This window comes from Patagioenas fasciata, chromosome 4 (genome assembly GCF_037038585.1).
Source record: "Patagioenas fasciata isolate bPatFas1 chromosome 4, bPatFas1.hap1, whole genome shotgun sequence".
Classification (NCBI taxonomy): Eukaryota; Metazoa; Chordata; class Aves; order Columbiformes; family Columbidae; genus Patagioenas; species Patagioenas fasciata.
This window is the reverse complement of record NC_092523.1, coordinates 67,726,455-67,745,379: the sequence shown is the minus strand read 5'-3', so window position 1 is coordinate 67,745,379 and position 18,925 is coordinate 67,726,455. Positions and strand designations below refer to the sequence as shown.

The following is an 18,925-nucleotide window of genomic DNA, read 5'->3' as shown; positions in this document are numbered from 1 at the left end:
CACTGTGTTGCCATTGCTGGGCAGACCTGGGAAAGGTCCTAGTATGTTAACTGGTCCTGTTGAGCATCGTTCAAAATAATTTTTTCAACCAATCAATTTCTTTTTTAAACTGTATGCGTATTAACTGAACTACACATGTTACTCGTTTACCACTACTGGCAACATAACCTGTATTTCATTATGGTTTTGGTGGTAAAGGGGGGGAAAAACAGGACTGCTTGTGGCATTTCTTACAGTTTTTATTCATTGTACCCTTTTTACGTATATCTCTCATTTATTGTGAAGTTGGATTATTTCAGGTTTCCATGTATATTATCCTATGTTATGGTGTGTGTTTTAAAATCAGAGTGATGTTTTTTTCTTAAATTAGCCAAGGTTTGAGTATTGCATTCCTTAACCCACTCTTAATTCCCTCTGTTGCATGTGAGACTGTGCCTCTTTTTAGAGAGCAGTAAATTACGTACCACTTAAACAATTACCTAAAAATATTGATTTCAGGAAGCACGAGAATGGCAACATGGCTTGCTTGGCCTTTAGACTTTTTTTTCTGTTCCAGCTTTTCCAACAACAGAGTCAGCCCACAAAGCCCCACTTTTTGTTATTGAACCCCACACTTGTCAAGCCTTCGCAGGTGTTTTGGGGCTGGAAGTGGAGGTACCGATGTGCTGTCCCAGCTAGTGAACTTCTGGTAGGTTGGTAGAAGTAGTCACCTTTGCTGGAGAAATGCCATCAGTCGTGGCTGTGTGCATGTAACACACCAGAACAATAAATAATTGGTAATTGAAACATAGCCTGAATTGTTTGCTTTACTTGCCCTTTCTGAAGGCTTGAATATCCAACCCTTCCTTTCCCTGTGCCCTGGGGTGTGTAACACAACATCGTGACAAATCTTTTCCTGGAGTGACCTGACAGGGTGTCCAAACACATGAATGGTTTAAGTGGAGGGAGTAAGTCTGGGCGGCCCAGAGCACATCTTTGTGTCTGATTCCTGACCAGGGAGCTGCTGAGCAGCCGGGGTGAGCGGCCGGATCCATCACTAATGTCATTAACGGCTGTATCAAGATATATGGCTTGTGTCCCTTTCTGTGATTTATGGTAGGCTTGCAACGATTAAGCACTACAAATAATATTGTCTGAAGTTAATTGCTGTACCCTGTTTCAGTGTTCATTTGTTTCCATGAGCATGCAGAAGGGCACTATTTATCAGCCACATGTGTTTACTCACGGACTAATAATGCCATTTCCCATGTTCCTGGTTTTAATGAATATTCTGCCCAGGTACCCCTAGCACAAATGGATATCATACTGCATGTCTGCTAAAACCGATACTTGCAGCTCTCTCACAAGAATGAGCCATTTCTTTTCAGTGGTGGGATCATCTGACTTTGCCGAAAAGTTAGATGTAGCCACAGTAGGTAACACATTTCCAGACAATGCCTTATTGTCTGCCTAGGCGAGCACAGGCTGGATGCGGAGACCTTGCATACCTACTTAGAATCAAGTTTAAATTACCAATATTTTTGGCATTTTTATGTAAAATGTTCTTTATTATGGTCTTCTCATAGCTAAAGTATGAGTCACTTGCAAGCCATAATAGATTTTGGCTATGCTTCATGATGAAGTGTTCTGGATGCAGTGAAACATTTAATCAAGGCTGCAGGCAGTGCAACTCTCAGTGGTCACCTTAACAACAACAGCAAAAAAAGAAGAAACAAATTAGGGCATCTTTTATTTGCAACGTTAAGATGAGTAGTTGTTAGACACAAGAAAGTGACTTCTTGTTTGTTTTAAATAATGATGAAAGCAGATTTATACCGATTTTTTTCTGATGTCAGTTAAATCACTGAGTTTGTAAAAGCATTCTCATCTCTCAGTGTTTTGTTTTTTTTAGTAAATATTGATGCTTTATTAAAGTGAGTTGGTTGTAAAACATCAAACTGCCTTACTAAACTGTACTTTGAAACTGTACTTTCCACTGCAACAAAGTTACGTGGTGTTAAAATACTGAAATTTGAACCCATGGATTAAAATTACCTGGGAAATTACAACATTACATAAAAATCTTATTAATCATGTTTCCATGTGTGGTTATTTAATGGAGAAAATGAAACGCTGACAAAAATGTGTTGAGACCTATGTTTCTAAACAATTTAAAGGCTGATAATCAGTAGTAATTCCTGATTTTGTGAGGGAAAAGGAAATATTGCTATAATCCCTATACAACATGGGCTCAAAATGTTGTCTTTGGCTGCGTCCATATGCAGTCTTTATGGTTCACATTGGGGTGATTGGAGTGGCAGTTTTTGAAAGTTAATTTTTGTGCCCTGGTCTCTTTATGTGGAGAGTTCCTCAGTTTCTAAGGCCTAAGCAAATGACCAACACATCCATTTATTGTCTAAGTGCTTGTTACCATCACCTAAAATTAGGGACTTTGCCTGAAAAGCGCTAGAAGGAGTTTTCATTATATTCAGTACACTGATATTTTTTCAAAGGTGTTACCCCAAAATTTGAAGATCAAGTGGCTGCTGCTGCCCCTGGACATTCAGATTTGTCTTTTTCCTAAATAGTGCCTGTTAGATTTTTTTTTTTTCCATTTTCTCCCCAGCTGCAATCTTCCCATTGTTAATAGTGGGATTCTTAACAATTTTGTATTTCTATTTAACACATTTGCTGGCCTTCAGCACAATAGACTAATGCAAATTTTATTGTACTAGCATGCACTGGAATTGTTTGCCTCCTGGAAAATGGGATATGCAGATGCCTCTTTCAGCCTCTTTCTAAGCAAAAGCTGTTGCCTTGTCTCAGAACGTTTTCTTTAAAAATGGGCTTTCCATCCTCTTGTGGAAATTGTAAATATGCATAGTCTGTAGTTCAGGTTTTCCACCTTCCTCAACTCTGGTATTTTTGGTTATTCAAGTAATTTTAAATCATGAGTGTTTGTTTTTCTCCCCTCATGTTTACTGTTTCCCAGTATTTTCCCTCTTTGCAGGCTTCAGAGCCATTTCTGCAGAAGTGACTTACGTGCTGTCCCTTTGCTGTTCCTGACTGGATGTGAGGAGCTGCTCCCACCACTCTGCAGCAGCTCTGCTCCAGTTAGAGCACGGTGGGGAAACCAGTTCAGGATAGCACTTGGTTTTTTATCATTTTTAGAAGCATTTTTTTTTTTAGAGATTTCCTGGGGATATCAGTAATTTTTGAGATAGATAAATAAGTAAATTTTAAAAGGATATTTCTTCTTTTCTTTCTGGAAATCCATTCTTGCTCGCTTGTACTCTGGTGCTTAATCTCTCTGTTCTTTTGCCTTCGCAGTTGGGAGGATGCACGCACGCACTGGTCCTGCAAACATTTAGTATAAGCATAACTTCACTGATCTGAGTAGCCAATATGATTGCTCACATCAATAAAGGAATCCACACATGCAGGTGTTTTTTTAGGATTAGCAAAGTATTGTTTGCTGGATGAACAAAAAGGCCAGAGTTATAGAGGTGCTATGACAAAATGACTCGTGTTGGCCAGGTTCTTGTGTTAGTTGCATGTGATAAATCAAGAGTTGAATTTTTCTCTTTTATTATCTAGAACAATAGTACTTAGAATATTTAACAAGGGATGGGGAATAGAAACTTTTAATTTTTTTTCTGCTAAAATTAGTGCTGACAATGCACTGCCATGGTCTCCAGCAAAGAATAAGCTCCTTAATTGTTTAGTACGAAGGATAATAGAATGGCTTATGCAAAAACAAAAGTCTTCAAGGCAGTGTGTGCCAATGCTACCTTTAGGTTAGATGGTATCTCTTGAGAGATGCAGAGAACATCACGGCAGCAAGCAAAGGGAAGAGGAATGACTCAACAACGTATAAATTGAAAGAAAAGCTGTTGCCTTTCCACTCTCTTTGATCTTTAATCAAATAGCTGTAGCATTTGAAGAAGTCTTGAGCACGTGAGACATCTGGGAGTTCTTTTCGTCTTCGATCGTGTTCTATCTATCAATCTCTGATTGAGCGTGTAGCATGGACAAGGGTGGCTGTGAGCAAGAATTACTGCACACATTTTGGGACTCACAGGAAAACTTGTTGCTGCCTCGTGAGCTAATTCAGGTTTCCTGTGGCATCTTTTTTTCCTCCTCATTTTCATTCAATAGATGGAAGAACTTTAGGTAAGTATTCTGTCTGTAAACCCTCCTGACCTTAAAATAAAAGAAAAATAAATGTTAATAGGTGTAATAAAATAGAGAGATAGATTCTGGCCAAATGAGCCCATTGGTTTATAGAAGGTGTTACAACTGGATAGAATTTGGCACATGGCCTTACAGTAAAATGTTTTATTTTGCATACCTTTGTAGCTCATAAACCCAGTAAGTTTGATCACTAAAATAATTTCTTATTCCAGACTGCAACTCTCATGTTAAGCTTTTTTATGTTGAGCGTAGATTTTGTCTAGCCTGTTCAATCATAATTGTCTGGAGTACTAGCATTTTTGAAGTGGGTTTGTTCTTTTGCTCTAAGAAATGAATCTTGGTCTTTTAGCAAGTGTTTCTTAATTTAACAAATTATTTTGAATAAGTATAAAAATAGATTATTCTAAAGCAAACTCATATTCATTTTGGTTAACAAAAACATCTATCTGTTTTCTTGCATTCTATCATAAATGGCTTCTCCTTGCCTCCAGAATAAATTGTTTCTAGAACCATCCACAAATAATGACGCTATTGAAGACTACACTGCAGCGTCACTCTTTGTTAAAAGCCTCTTTCACATGGGCTTCATAAATACCATTGGTTAATTCAAACAGTGTATTTTCTACTGTATTCAAAGTAAAGACAGCATTTTAAAACAACAGTAAGTTCCCACTAACTTCACTCTGTTCAGGCTTATGGCTTTAAATAGATAAATAGATACTATATGCTTTATGAAGTGAGGTCCTAGCCTGATTCTTTCTAGCTGCTAAGACCTGAGCTTTGTCTGAATGGAGACTAGAACTCGTATTATTCTTACATCTACATTTAAAGAAGTGACTAGAGTAAAATCTGTTTGAGGTGAGTGCTGCCCTACCTCAACCTGTTCTGAATTTGTTTATGGAGCAAAAGACCACAAGAGACTAATTTGAGCAGCAAATAAGAATCCTAACAAGATGAAAGTAATTAATGCTTCCTCTGTTTTGAAAATGTCTGCAGCAGCAGGCTGCAGCAATCAAATTGTTGCAGATGAACATGAGTCGACCATCTCTAATAGTGGCAGGGGCATGGCGTTATTCTGAGAGTGTTACTAAGCATGCAGAGTGAGAAATTTGATTCAGACACAAGGAAATTTGTGGTGTTGTTTGACTTGCTACTTTTGCTAATCTTTAGTTTGTTGTATGTCTGTGGTTTTGCATCTTAGTTTAATACAGGTTGAATTGAGCATAAGCCAAATGCACAAACAAACAAACCAAAAGCAAACAAAAAACCCCACCCAACCAAAGATTATTTCAATAGAAATTGATATGTAAAATTGCCATGTTTATTTTACAAAGCACAGTAAATAAGCAACCCATTTTTTTACACAAACTGTGAAGAAAAGCTTAAATTTTCAGTCTTTTTTCTAGACACAATAAATGTGTGAGGGGAAAGCATTATGCTAGAATTTATACAAAAGTAGAATGTTTTTGTGGAGATTTACACATATGTGGGTAAAACAAAGCTTTCTGATTTTTCTATTTCTCCTTGCATAAAGCAAGACAAGATTTTTAATCTTTTAATCAGTTTTCCATCACACTTACAAAAGATGTAGAAGTGTCTATGACTATTTATGTTCCCATGGCTTTGTAGAAATTCAAGGCTGTTCAGGAGAGCAAAACCCAGATCAGTGCCTGGACGAACAGAGAGTGCCATTCAGAGAATCAAAAGGTCAAAACGTGTGGGGTCTTCACTACTTTTGCTGCTGCTGTATTTTATTATATGTCTTCCTCTGAGTGACAGTAAGAAGTTTTTGTTCCTATGTTAAAGGTACTATCAGTATAAATGGGAATCAAGGATATGTCAGATGAGAAGTTGCAAAAGTTTTTGGTCAGTGACTGGCCAGAGCTCTCAGGGGACTGATTTGTGTGTGATCCTCATCAGTTGCACTGATTGATGAGTTTGAGGTCATGCAAGAGTATTCCCCATTTAGACAGATTTGGAGAAGGGGAGATGGTTATCAGTTTCCATGTAGCCTGGGAACATTGCTTCCTACAGTCATACAGATGTTGTCACCTAGTGGCTCCTTCCTGTTCCAGAGACCAAGATTTGAACAAATCTCTTGCTCCCTTTTTTTCTTCATATTTCAGTTTTCAAGGCCCTTGATTTCCTAGATACTTACTCTTGTATTTGCTGTTGTTGCTGGGGAGTGTTTTGCCTTCAGTGCAAGCTGAGATTGCAGTGCATGTTGTATAGAGCTTTCTAAACATGATGCTTGTGTACAGCTGGCAGGTAGTACTGCCATGGCCACTCTTGTCTTGCCTTCATTAAGTCTGGGGCAGAAGTGTACATACTTATTAATTGGTAGTATGCAATACCAATTGAACCATGTATTTCAAGAATCTGAGTGACATACATTGATATTTTCATGCAAATGTAACATGGGATTAGAAGGATAGATCAGCTGGTTGTGGGGGAGACATTTAGTTTAGATGTGATAAGACATGCTGAAATCTTCCAGTGCCCCATGGCAATGAAAGACTTTTGTGGTCATGGTTGCCCTGTGAGCTTCTGCTTGGGATGGAAACTTCCAACATGATTTAATCATTAAATAATATTTCTGATCTCCTGAATGGAAGACTGCACATCCAACTTACACCCTAACTCATTCAGGATGTATGTTTTATTAAATGAGGCCTTTGGCATAAAACTTATTGGACCCTTTTATTTTGGGGAAAACATTTTTTCCTCCGTTTTCTCAGATTTTTCTCAGTTTTTCTCAGAGACGTAATATTTCTGTGAAATTCCTGTCAGTGGTCAGATCGCATTGCTTAGGTTTGCAGTACTGTGTGTAAGCTGAAGTAATAAGTCATAGTAGAAGTAAAAAGGGATGCTAATTGCTTAGCCAATAGTGAATTACAAAGCAATATGCATTATCTAAGCTTTGTGTATAAATAGTAAATTATACTGTAAATGCTCTTTAAAAATATTTTTGTCTCTAAGCGTTTCTCTTATTCGAGAATTTCTTATTTTTCCATTATATAAAGCATATCTTCAGTATAAAATATGTTGTCTTTGTTGATGTGTGAGCCGATTTTTCAGGATAAAATTACTTCACCTATTATTATTCTTCTTTTTGTCAGTTCTCCAGAATCTGACTTTATAATTAATTTATTTTGTCCCACAACCCTTAGCCATCTGTATTCTTGGATTCTGACTGTTTTACATTATGCAAGCTGTAGGCCACGCACAGCTCCTAACCCAAAACCCCAGAAGTTGTCATATATTTTTCATATGATTTTTACAAAGCGCAATCTCTCATCGTGAAAATGGATTCTGGGGGTGAAATGTCACCTGCAGCTGAAACATTAGCTGTGCGTTACGTACATGGTGTGAATAGATAAATTATAGAGCTGTGCAGCTGCTTTACCTTGAAACTGTATCTGGGGAAATGATGTACTTGGAGCAGAGGAGCACAGTTTGCTGTGCCAGTTCAGGGGGCAGCACCCGCCGGGCCAGGATAGCTGACAAAATCCTTCATTTGTCATTTCTGCTGCCTCTCGCCCATTTCTCTGATTAATTGTCACCCGGATGCAGCAGTCACCATGAAAACCAAGGCGGGCTGTTTTATTCTCTGAAAGTTTGTGTTTGGTTAGACAGTTGTCAAATCATGGCTTGTGATGCTACTTGTACTTCCGTTAGGGATTTAAATTTGATGATAAAACCTTCTGAGTTCATCTGTCTCAGACCGTGAAGTGTTTTATCTAGTATTTGTGAATGACTGAAAGAATTAAATATGATATAAATACAGAATGGACATTTTTTAGGAGCCCATTTAAGGCTTATAAGACCGGTTTTGTTTGCACTTCCAGCAGATATAGCTATAAAATTAATGTAATATTTCCCTTGTTTTTAAAGACACTTTAGTTCTCTTTAATGCTGTGGAAAAGTTCTGGCAGGCGGACAGGAACAGTAGCCTACTGTGGCCATAAATATCGAACCCAAACAAAACAAAACAAAAACAAACAAACCAAAAAAAGCTCATTTAAGCTATGCCTCAGGTTCACTTAGATTCCCAGGTGGAAGGTACCTCGCTGTGTGGCACGGCAGGTACTATGGTGTAAATAATATTTGGCCTGTCAGCCCAGGTATCTCCTTTGAATCATCCATATCTTTGCCTCTCTTTCCATGCAACAGCCCAATCTACCTTCCTTCTTGATGAGCAATAAAGACAGACTTCCTTCAGCTACTCATTCTTCTCATTCGCAGGTCTTCAGTGTTTGGTGGCTATTTAATATCTTGGGTCCAAAACCAGCCTTTTTTTCTGTGATAAATGTAGAGCAGCTGTGTTTGCTCTTTCATTATTTTCTTTTTTTTTTTTTTTTTGAATATTACATGCCATATCTGGCAACAGGGGAAAACCAAGCTCTGCAGATTTTTAAATTAGCATCAGCAGCAGGATGAGAGCTCAGCAATCTTGCGTATGTAAAACTATGAATAAACAACACATAAAAACCTTTCAGTAACTATCAATACTACTTTGAAAAGCCAACAAATCAAATATAGCATGTGAAAAGAGCATTTGTTTAGGTGCGCATAGACAAGGGCAGTAGATGCTGGTGGGTGCTTCTGAAGTAATGTTTATGTTTGCATTTAGAGGAGAGATTTGAGAGAGAAAAACAGATTTATTTTTTTATTATATTTTATTTTATTTTATTTTAAATGAAGTGCAAGGGTGTTTTTTCCTACCTCAGAATGGAGAGTTGCCAATATATAAACATTTCAGAGAGAATTTTACACCACCTCATCTTTATGTCAGGCAGCATTTAACGGTTGAATGGTCTCCTGCCCCAGGACTTGTCAGCTGTCCTCCAGGGGCTGACTTTGAGGATTACAATGACAGTCTATCAGTGGATCTTTTCCAATATAAACTAGACTAGGACCATTTAAAATCAGGTGCTATCAACAAGTCAAATTAACTTTATTTATGTTAGGGGCTCTCCTGTGAGTATTTTATAACAATGTGGAATTTTAATATCCGGAGGGGCTTTTCCTGTTGTCAGTGTGATTTGGGAATGTTCTAATTCATGTGATTAAGAACAGTTTAGCTGATTCCTTTCAAAATTATGTGATTTGTAATGTTCAGGTCCCATCAACATCTAACTCAGTTCTCACACAACTTTTTCTGATTTCTACTTTTTACAGGTGGAAATAACACTTCAGGATATCAATGACAACCCACCAGTATTCCCCACAGATATGCTTGATCTGACTGTAGAAGAGAATATAGGAGATGGATCTAAAATATTGCAGCTGACAGCCATGGATGCTGATGAGGTAGGAGAATGGTTTCATATTTTAATTTCTGTACTGAAAATGCTGTTCTGGACATACAACTTGTTCCCTTGTTCTCTTTGTGAGATCTTGGCCTTGGGAGTTATTGCTGTTATGCTTTAAACTGCATTTGGCCCATTTACAGAACTATTCAGTGTCATGGCGTCACACTCAGGCAAACACACACACAAGCAAGCGAGTCAAACATTTTTTATTTGAAGGCTGCTCACTGGCTGGCATATTATGAGTTAATGTTTTCCTAGCATCTCTTATTGAGCACTTCCACTAGTGACAAAAAAAGCCCTGTGTTCTGGTTCTAGGTGGTCTTGTTTTTATCAGTCTCATCATACACCATACATACACCACACTTCATGCTGGGCCTCCAGCTTGTGATAAAAAGTTATTGACATTCAGTTTAAGACCACAGCTTTAGGTCTAAACTGACTTTAAAGCAGAGATGTCAAAGTTGAGTCCAATTCCAAGGTTTGTAATAAAACTCATGTGAGAAGAGCCTTGGAGAAGAAGAAAACTTTTTATAATGCATGTTCACCCTTTCCCAAGAACTATTTAATATCACTGTTATCCTCTCCTAAAGAAAGTTTTATTTCACCAAAGAGAGGAGAAAGGAAATAATGCTGAAATACATGCTCTGTACATCAACCTGTTTGCAAAGTCTTCATACCTGCTTAGATTCATTGCTGTGAAGATACTGCAATTAAAGAGCCGTTAAAAAACTACCAAAACTCTTTGTGCAACTGATATGAAGGAGTTGGCCAGGCAGCTCAGTGAGGGATGCTGCGGTCCTGCATGCACGTCAGGCAAATACATCAAAATATAATTCGATATATTCATCTCTATTTGAAAGTAAGTTATGTGAATGTTAATCATATTGTTTCATTCACTTGAACTGATTTTATTTCCATTGGGGAAAGGCTTAAAAAGTCAATATGAGCATGGAAAGAAGTTTGTGTTGTCATTAAAATATAGGGTTACACTTGACAACAATGTGCAATTCTTGCATTCAAATAATAAGGTAATTCGGGTCCCTCAAGAGAATTTTATTTCCGGCATTTTTTGTGTTAGCTTGGTTAGTTGTCCTGTGATTGCTAATTGATGTACTTAACCTTACTACTACAGGGGGAACCACTGACACACCCCCAGGAATGCTACTAATGTGTTAGGAACTTCTTGTTCTTTCCCTTATATCCTGGTAGCAGCCTGACATATAGACAAAAAATAGGATTTTTGGAAAGGTGTATGTCTGTATCAGAAAATGTAGCTGTTTGTCTTCAGATTAGGAAGAAGTAAATATTGAACTACCACTCTCTGCTGTGGTATTGCAAACGTATCTAAGATTTAACAATGTATGATACTCCAGCCTCTTTTTGACCATTTCTAAGTTGCACCTAATATGTTATTCATTCTGAAGTGCTCAACCCAGTGGGAATTTGTTTGTTACCTTAGACAGGAATCAGTCAATCTTTTTATAAAAAGGAATTATTTCAATTTGCCTATCAAAATATTTGTAACTCAAAACCTTTACAAAGATCCCAAGTTTTTTACCAGCATGCAGTTTAAGGTCAAGGTACTTGCATTTTTTTTCTTTTTTCTTTTTTGTTTTCCCTCTTTACAGTTGAGGCTACAGTGAATGCTCCTTGTTTTTCATATAACATTCCTTCACTGTTACACTTTTCTGGCCTCTTTCTTTACACATATATGTATGCATAGATATACAAGTGCAACCCATACATGCAGCTCAGTATAACGTAGTTGTGTGGGCGCACTGCCTTTACTATGTGCTTTCAGAATCAAAGTTTTACCTTCAAAAGGGTGACAGAACCCTTTGTGTACAAAAATCCCTCTTAAAAATATTTTAAAATTATAATATGAAGGCAGCAAATTTCAAGCCCTTGTCTGTTAGCAGGACTTCATAGAGATCTGAGATGTAGCAACATTCTGTAGGCGTTAAATGGTACCAAAGGCTTTGTACTATTACAACAGCTTCTAGCACCTTGCAACTGTTTAAAGCCATTTGTCAAAGGGAAATTTCTGTAAAGGTTTCTAAAAGGTTTTGCATATCTATATTTTGCTGTGCCTTTCACCTGACTCGTATAGAGTGACTAATTTGATTAAACCAGTATAACACTTGGCTGCTGTTTTAGCTGTGCTCTGTTGTGAGGACATTGGCTAGTCAAAGGCAAACAAGTAGTGAAGAATGTGGTCACCTCTGAAATCTTAAATTCTCATCAGATATGTTTGCGAAGGTACACAATTGCAGGAAAGCATGTTATATCCCCCAGGAACACCTGAGCACACAGATGCTGTGTACACTGAAGCACTCCATGCAACTGTTCAGTGCTGGGCACCTGTAGAAGTTTGTTTTCTTTCTAAGTTTAATTTATTCAGTTAGCTCTGTCCAGCTCTTTGAAACAACGCTCCAGAAGAAATGTTTGGCACAAGCCACTCTCATAAGGTCAGGTAACTAACGCTTGCGTCTCATCTCACAGATATGAGTGGGCATTTATCTTTGTTAATTTGCTTTTTTAGGCAAGAGTGCTTGAAACAGGTGTGCAGTTTCTTTCACCCTGGTCTCTTTGATCTGTTGTTCACCGCAGAAGTGGTGAGGGCACAGTAAATAGCTGGCTGTTGCCCTACTCACTCCCCATGGTCAGCATGGGGAGTGTAGGTACTCGTGTCTGATGTTGGAGGTTACCAAACCTTCAGTACCCTGAAGCATGTCTTAGAAAAAGAAAGACGTGACCCCAGGATCTCTTTTTGCTTTCCCTTAAAGACCAATGTCAGTCTGCTAAGCAGAAAAAAATATAGCAAAGTACTGGCTTTCGGGGGAAATGTCATCCAAGCCAGTGCACGGCGCTCCAGCCAGCCGCCTGCACCCCCTGGACCACCCTTCAGGCTTCAGCATCACACTGCGCAACCCATCCCCAGGACAGGGGATGAAAACAGCTCAGGTAGCATCATCTCTTTTACTGGAAAACCTCAGTACTCCTCACAGCTAAGACCTGTAAGGTGGATTGATTTTATTACTAATATATACTGGATCCACAGGATTTTTCTCGGTATTAGTGACAGGGTAGGACTGAGGCAAAAAGCATTGTGTTAATATTTTTTTAATGGAGGTTTCAATATTTTTTTCTGTTTTAATTGAAACTTTTAAAGGAGACAAAAAGAATGATGATTTTTTTGTATGTTCAAAGTCCATATGAATCCTTTTTCTCAAAGGATGAATTAGATATTTTGTTTGACCCCAAAAGCAAATGCTTTTGACTTCCCGGGCCTGCCAGCTCAACCCAAGAGATCAGAACTGTGATTTTAGTGACACATGATGTGTAACTTTGGGGCTGTTTATTCACAGGGATGAGTGCATTTGCATGCATAAACAGGCCTTTGGGGGGCTGCTCCAAGGCACCTGTGCAAGCGTGGTTTCTCTGAATTTCTCCTGGCCAGGAGCTGCATCTCTTGCCACGCGCAGTGGTTGGTGGCCCTGCCACATGGCCACCCCTGGTTCTCCCTCCTCACATCCCTCCCTGTCCTCTTCCATTCATCCCACCTCCAGGGAATGGGAAGGGCAAAGCTGATCCTCCTGGCAGGGATTTAATTTAACCTTTGGACATAAAACAAGAAGAATAAACACTGATCCCCATTAAGAAGGCAGATGTTACATTGCTCAGTGACACCGGCTTTAAATTAAAACAGGTATCAGAGCTTTATGGTACTGACTGGATCTGTGATCCTTTCATGAACAGTGGAGCGAAAAGTGTCTGGGTAATCTCATCATTTCACATCTCATAAATAAAAACTGTGTGTGTATGTGCCTTTACTGGGAGACTGAAGCAGGGACTGGGCAGGGAGGCTATTTGTTAAAGGAAAATGTTCTCGAATATGTTTGCCAAGCGCAGTTACTGGAAAGACTCTTGTCTTACTGAAAATTGTGGTGTGGTTTTCCTGGCAAATAACTTAATTTGACCACTTTCGGTTTTACTTAGGGAGCCAATGCCCTCGTCACATACACGATCATCAGCGGTGCGGATGATAGCTTCCACATCGACCCCGAGTCGGGAGACCTGATAGCCACCAAGCGCCTGGACCGGGAGCGCCGCTCCAAGTACTCCTTGCTGGTTCGTGCTGATGATGGCCTGCAGTCCTCGGACGTGAGAATAAATATCACTGTTAGCGATGTTAATGACCATATCCCTAAATTCTCCAGACCAGTGTATTCCTTTGACATCCCAGAAGATACCACTCCAGGTAAATAGGAAATGGCCCTAAAATGGACTGGCATTTTCTTTTTGTCAATACACAGGGGGTCAAGGGGGATGGGGTAGCAAACCTGACTTGTCCAGGAGGCAGAAGATGCTGAAGGCATCTATCGTATGGGATGGAAAGACAAAATGAATCACATCATGCTGACAGTCTGCTCGCTAGGAAACCTGTATTGCTAGTGGGGCCAAATTTCTTTTCAATGGGAAACAGAGAAATGGTTACTACTCAAAAAAATCCTAAATGCAGAATAGGAATTATGCCTGTACCCCCATAGAAGCTTCTGAGTGCTGCTACATTTAAAAAAAAAAAAAAAGGTAATAGGAGGAACAACTTGCAGGATACAAACAGTATAACCTATCATGGAAATATGTCTTGGTGATGCTAGTATTGATTTAGCAAGCCATCTTCAGTGAATATGGCTTTATAGTACTTAATTCATCAAGGGTAGGATTACAAAATGGGTGACCATTTTGTAAATCAGTAGTACACTGATTCCTTAATATTCCCTGCATGCGCTCAATTACTAACCCTAACATCATATTCTGTTGATCTTATCTTTGATTTCTGTTTTGACAAGGCTTTTTGTACAAAATTTAACACTTTTAAAATAATTAATTTTCATTCCTAAATATGATCACCAACCTCTTGAGTTGCTGTTTTCTTCTTTTAAATGTTTCATATGCAAGAATGCTTTGACATTTGAAAGTTGGCTCTTAAGCTGGAAACTCTTTAGGCTCTCAAAAACAGTTTTCAAAAGATGTGCTATATTATATGTCTCAAGATGAGAAATGAATATTACTTGCAGTAAAACATTTCCAGTGTATTATACAGAGTCCTAGTATAAAAGCAGTATCTGCATGTATTAGTAACTAAAGAATTTTAGGAACTTGTTCTAAAACATGGATTAACAAAGGAGGTGTAAGGGACATGGTGATAACTTTCAACCTTTTATTACGACTTTGACTTATAAGCATGTGAGGCTCAGCTCAGAACAGTCAAGATTACCATTATGCCTCCAGCTTTTGCACTCTGTCCCACAGTCACTATCCCAAAATTCTGTGGTGTTTTGTATTAAAGGATTATAGTACAATCAGCTGTGCCTCAGGAATTTGATCTGGAAGTAGTCGAGATGTCTGGGTAGCACGGAGTGATTTGATTGCTGATCCCCAGCTATGTTCTTCCCTCTTGTCAATCAGAGCAGACCTGTTTCAGCAGGCCTGGAACTGGTGAGCATAATTCCCTCCACGTTAAGATAAGGCTTCTCTCTTTAATCATTTATGGGGTGTAGATTTGTGCCATGTTCCTGGCTCAGCAGCGATGGATGCCTAAGGAAGGAACAGGCAGATTTTGCACTTGAAGTGCTGCAGCTTCTCCTGTTCCCTTCTCCAGCCATCCCAGAGCAGCCGGCAGGCTCACCCGAGGGGATGCAGTGTGAGGTTTCCCCTTCGGGGCTCCGTTCTCTGTCTCAAAGTGTCCCCCTTCCCCTTGCGGCATAAACATAAATGTTAAAGCATTAACTAATCGAATCTATCTAAAAGATAGTAGCAAATTCTGCTGGATTAAAGGAAGTTGTAGCACTATTCCTTATTACGATGATAAGCAGTTTTCGTTGTCACGTTGCTCAAAAATAGTTAACTGTACTGAAATGCATGTAATTCATCTGGCTCCATGGAAAAAGAAAATTAAATTATTTACTTTCTTGGAAATAAGCTGATCTTAATTATAATTAGTGTTTGAAATACTAAAAAGTGACACTTAATTTCCAAACTTTAGTAAGATAGGTCAGTCATGCGATCGCAGCTATGCAGAAATGAAAACAATGGCACAAATTCACAAGGAGTTGAATTTCAAAAAACATTGAAGAACAGGCCCCTATAAGGTTTCTAGTTTTCTAACCACAGTTACCCTGCAAAGGCACTTTTCCAAAAAGCAGAGCTGGGATATTTGATATGTACTGACATTTCAGTTTCTGCATCTAGAAAGAAATATCTAGAAGGTTTCAGAAGTCCTATTTGTCTATGAGGAGATGAGGGTCCTTTGAGTAGTAGAAAGAAAATATCTAGTAGGAGAAAAGGTATTTTTGACCCAGTTGATAATCTTATCAGGACAAGTTCTCATTTAGAGATTAGAACAAACTTCCTGGCCATTTCTTGTTTCGTTTTGTTTTGTTATTTTTTATTGGCCCTTTGAGATAATGAACTGAATACTGTTCCTGTCAGCCTTGAAAAACCTTTCACAGAGACTAGTCATATGATATTGAGGCTTGAATTTTTTACCAGAGGATATGCCTTATTCTAGAGAGCTGTTTGTTGATGAGCTGGCTCTGACCACGCCAGTGACCTGCCTTTTGTGGTGACTTGTTTTGTTGTTGTGCTGTGCAGGTTCCTTGGTGGCAGCCATTCTAGCCACTGATGATGACTCTGGTATCAACGGGGAAATCACGTACACTGTAAGCGAAGATGATGAAGAGGGTATGTTCTTCCTGAACCCCGTTACTGGAGTTTTCAACCTGACTCGCGCGCTGGACTATGAAGCGCAGCAGTATTACATCCTTACTGTCCGTGCGGAAGATGGGGGAGGCCAATTTACTACCATCAGAGTGTACTTCAATATATTGGACATCAATGATAATGCACCAGTGTTCAGCATGACCTCATACAGCACATCTTTGATGGAGAACTTGTCTCCAGGATCTGCTATTCTCAACTTCAGTGTAACTGATGCAGATGATGGTAGGTGTTTCCTCATATTCTGTATCTCTGATGATAAATACGTGTTCCATGTCAGCAACGCATTCAAAGACTAGAAAGGGCAAATTCAGGCTATCCTTAGGATGCCAATATGTGCTTAAATTCACTGCATGCTGTATAAATAGAGGTTGTTTTTCTCATATTTCACATTAGGTTTACGAGGGTGGTTTCTTCCTTATTTTTATTTGTGATAAATTAAGAATATAGTTAAATACTGTTTTCTTGATATTGCTGTTGTGGAAATGAGTTGCGGAGTTGTATTTTACAACAGTTGCCCACCATGATTTCTCTCCTGGTGCTTAGGTTGCAGTTTAAGTTAGGTGTAAGTATTCTTTCAGATTGTTTTTTTTCTCAAAATTTATAATATGTTCTATATATTGTTCTAGCAATATGAGACTCCACCTTCAATCATCACAGCAGATATCCTTAAGTGTACTGTAACTTTCGAGTGCATCAGGAAGAGAATTGTGATCTGTAAAGTACTGAAAGTGGAGGTTAAAAACTGATTAAAAGGGATCATGGGAAATTTGCTCTTAAATTTTAATTTGGGGATAATTTGTGACATCTAGAAGGTGTTAACATGTTGGAGTGTAAAAGAAACAATCTTTACAGCTTGCTTAAGCATTTTGCCATACCATTTATGTTCAAGCAAGAATAATTGTAGAATATGAGCGTTAAATACATAAAAATCATTCTTTCCATAGTGTACTGCATTTTCTTAAGTGTCCACAGACATTGGTCAGGGTGGCTTACTGTAAAATTATTCATAACACTCATACTGACTTTTCAGGTGAAGGTTATTTTTGTGACATGTTAAGCAAACTTGTCTGCTCTCAACTTGACAATGGCTCAGCAAAGCCCATAGAAATGCCTCAAACTGAAATGTGCACTTCAAGCACAAAGCATCTACATGCTTCAAGGAATCCCAGTTTATGCACGTAAAGCAACTGAGCTGATCGAGATTATTCAGTAAAACAGTTTTTCCTCAGGAAATGCTGGGTTGTTGAACTCAAACATTTTTGTGGAAACATAAATTTTGTGCTAATGGATAGAACTTTCCATGGTAAAAATTGTGCAACTGGTTTTGAGATCAGATTGAGAAAGTGAGAGAGAAGGGGTTCCATAAGATAAGCCAACAAGTCAGAAATTATAACTTAGTGGTATTGGCTGTTCTTGCATGGGTCTGTCTTTCAGCACTCTTGTTAAAGCTTTTATATTAAGTAAACTAACTATGAATTGGATGAGGAACTTGTGCTTGTATCACGCATATCCAGGGAAGTGATGGATCCTTCAGACCTGCAGATAAATGGACTTGTGTCTGATCTCTCTCTTCTCTTATTTCTCATTTTCCTGTTAGGAGTATAATGCTTGGTTTTAAAACTTTTCGGAAGTTAATTTCTCTTAACCATTATGGGTCTGTTTTCCTTTTCTCTTGCACCTCATACAATTAATTTCCATCTGCACACAGTGAATGTAAACTATACCGTAGCACTGACATACCATTTTACATTCATCATGCACTCAATTATGAAGGAAGCAAATGAGTATTTGAGGAATAATGCAGTGAGAAGTCAGACAGATATCTTGCTGTTTATATTTTTTGGCACAGATACTTTTCTAACAGGCTGGATTTAAAATTAATAGGGTAGAAATGTCATTCCAAGAGCATGCCAGATTGAGTTCCCCAATAAGACTATAACTTCAGCAAATGTTATGATCTATTGGTGTTTCTGTTTCAAGCCCAAAATTGTTATCCTGTTTTTTCATATATTTTTCTAGACTACAGAAATAACTAGTACCATACTCCTCTACATGTGGCTCACAGATAATGCACTCAGTGCACACAAATACAATTCCATTGTTTGTTTTTGTTACATGATCCCATAGTTTGAAGGAGGTCTGAAAAGACATGATTTCATAATGAGGTGTACCTGCTGTTTTAGCATAAACACTGATAAAAGACAAAAAACATGGTGAGAGTGAAACTGTTGCCATTGTCATTTTCTTGTTCGACATAGCCCTTGGGAAACAATAGCTCTTTCTGCCAGCTTGGACAGTTTCATATACAGATGCATAGTAAATATCAGCTATGGCTCTTGGTTATTTACAGAGCAATAAAGAACTCAGTTTCCTGAAACACATTCATTTTTAGATTCAGATTTTGACTTTTTTCCTGGTAATTCAATGTGGAAAAAATTAATGTCTCTTAGGCAAAGCACAAGCTCGTCTATTTGTTAAAAAGTATAGCAAGATATTCCTCCAGGCACAAACTGGTTGGATTTCTATGGGTATTTGCAGAAGGGGAGGGTGGGGGAATTAGGATTTTTTTTTTTTTCATTAGTAGAGAAATAAAAATTGGGACAAGACTCTTAAAAGAGCATCATTGTGAAAATGGTGGCTCCCTGTCTGAG

At 38.4% G+C, this 18,925-nt stretch overlaps 1 protein-coding gene across 1 annotated transcript in view; it reads left to right on the top strand.

Annotated features, from left to right (window-relative positions):
- Positions 1 to 18,925, top strand: part of FAT4 (FAT atypical cadherin 4) — a 154,393-nt gene that overhangs the window by 65,066 nt on the left and 70,402 nt on the right. The window contains exons 2-4 of the mRNA XM_065836057.2: positions 9,355 to 9,486; positions 13,488 to 13,749; positions 16,146 to 16,496. Coding sequence (XP_065692129.2) covers positions 9,355 to 9,486; positions 13,488 to 13,749; positions 16,146 to 16,496 — 745 coding nt within the window. The remainder of the gene's footprint in view (positions 1 to 9,354; positions 9,487 to 13,487; positions 13,750 to 16,145; positions 16,497 to 18,925) is intronic.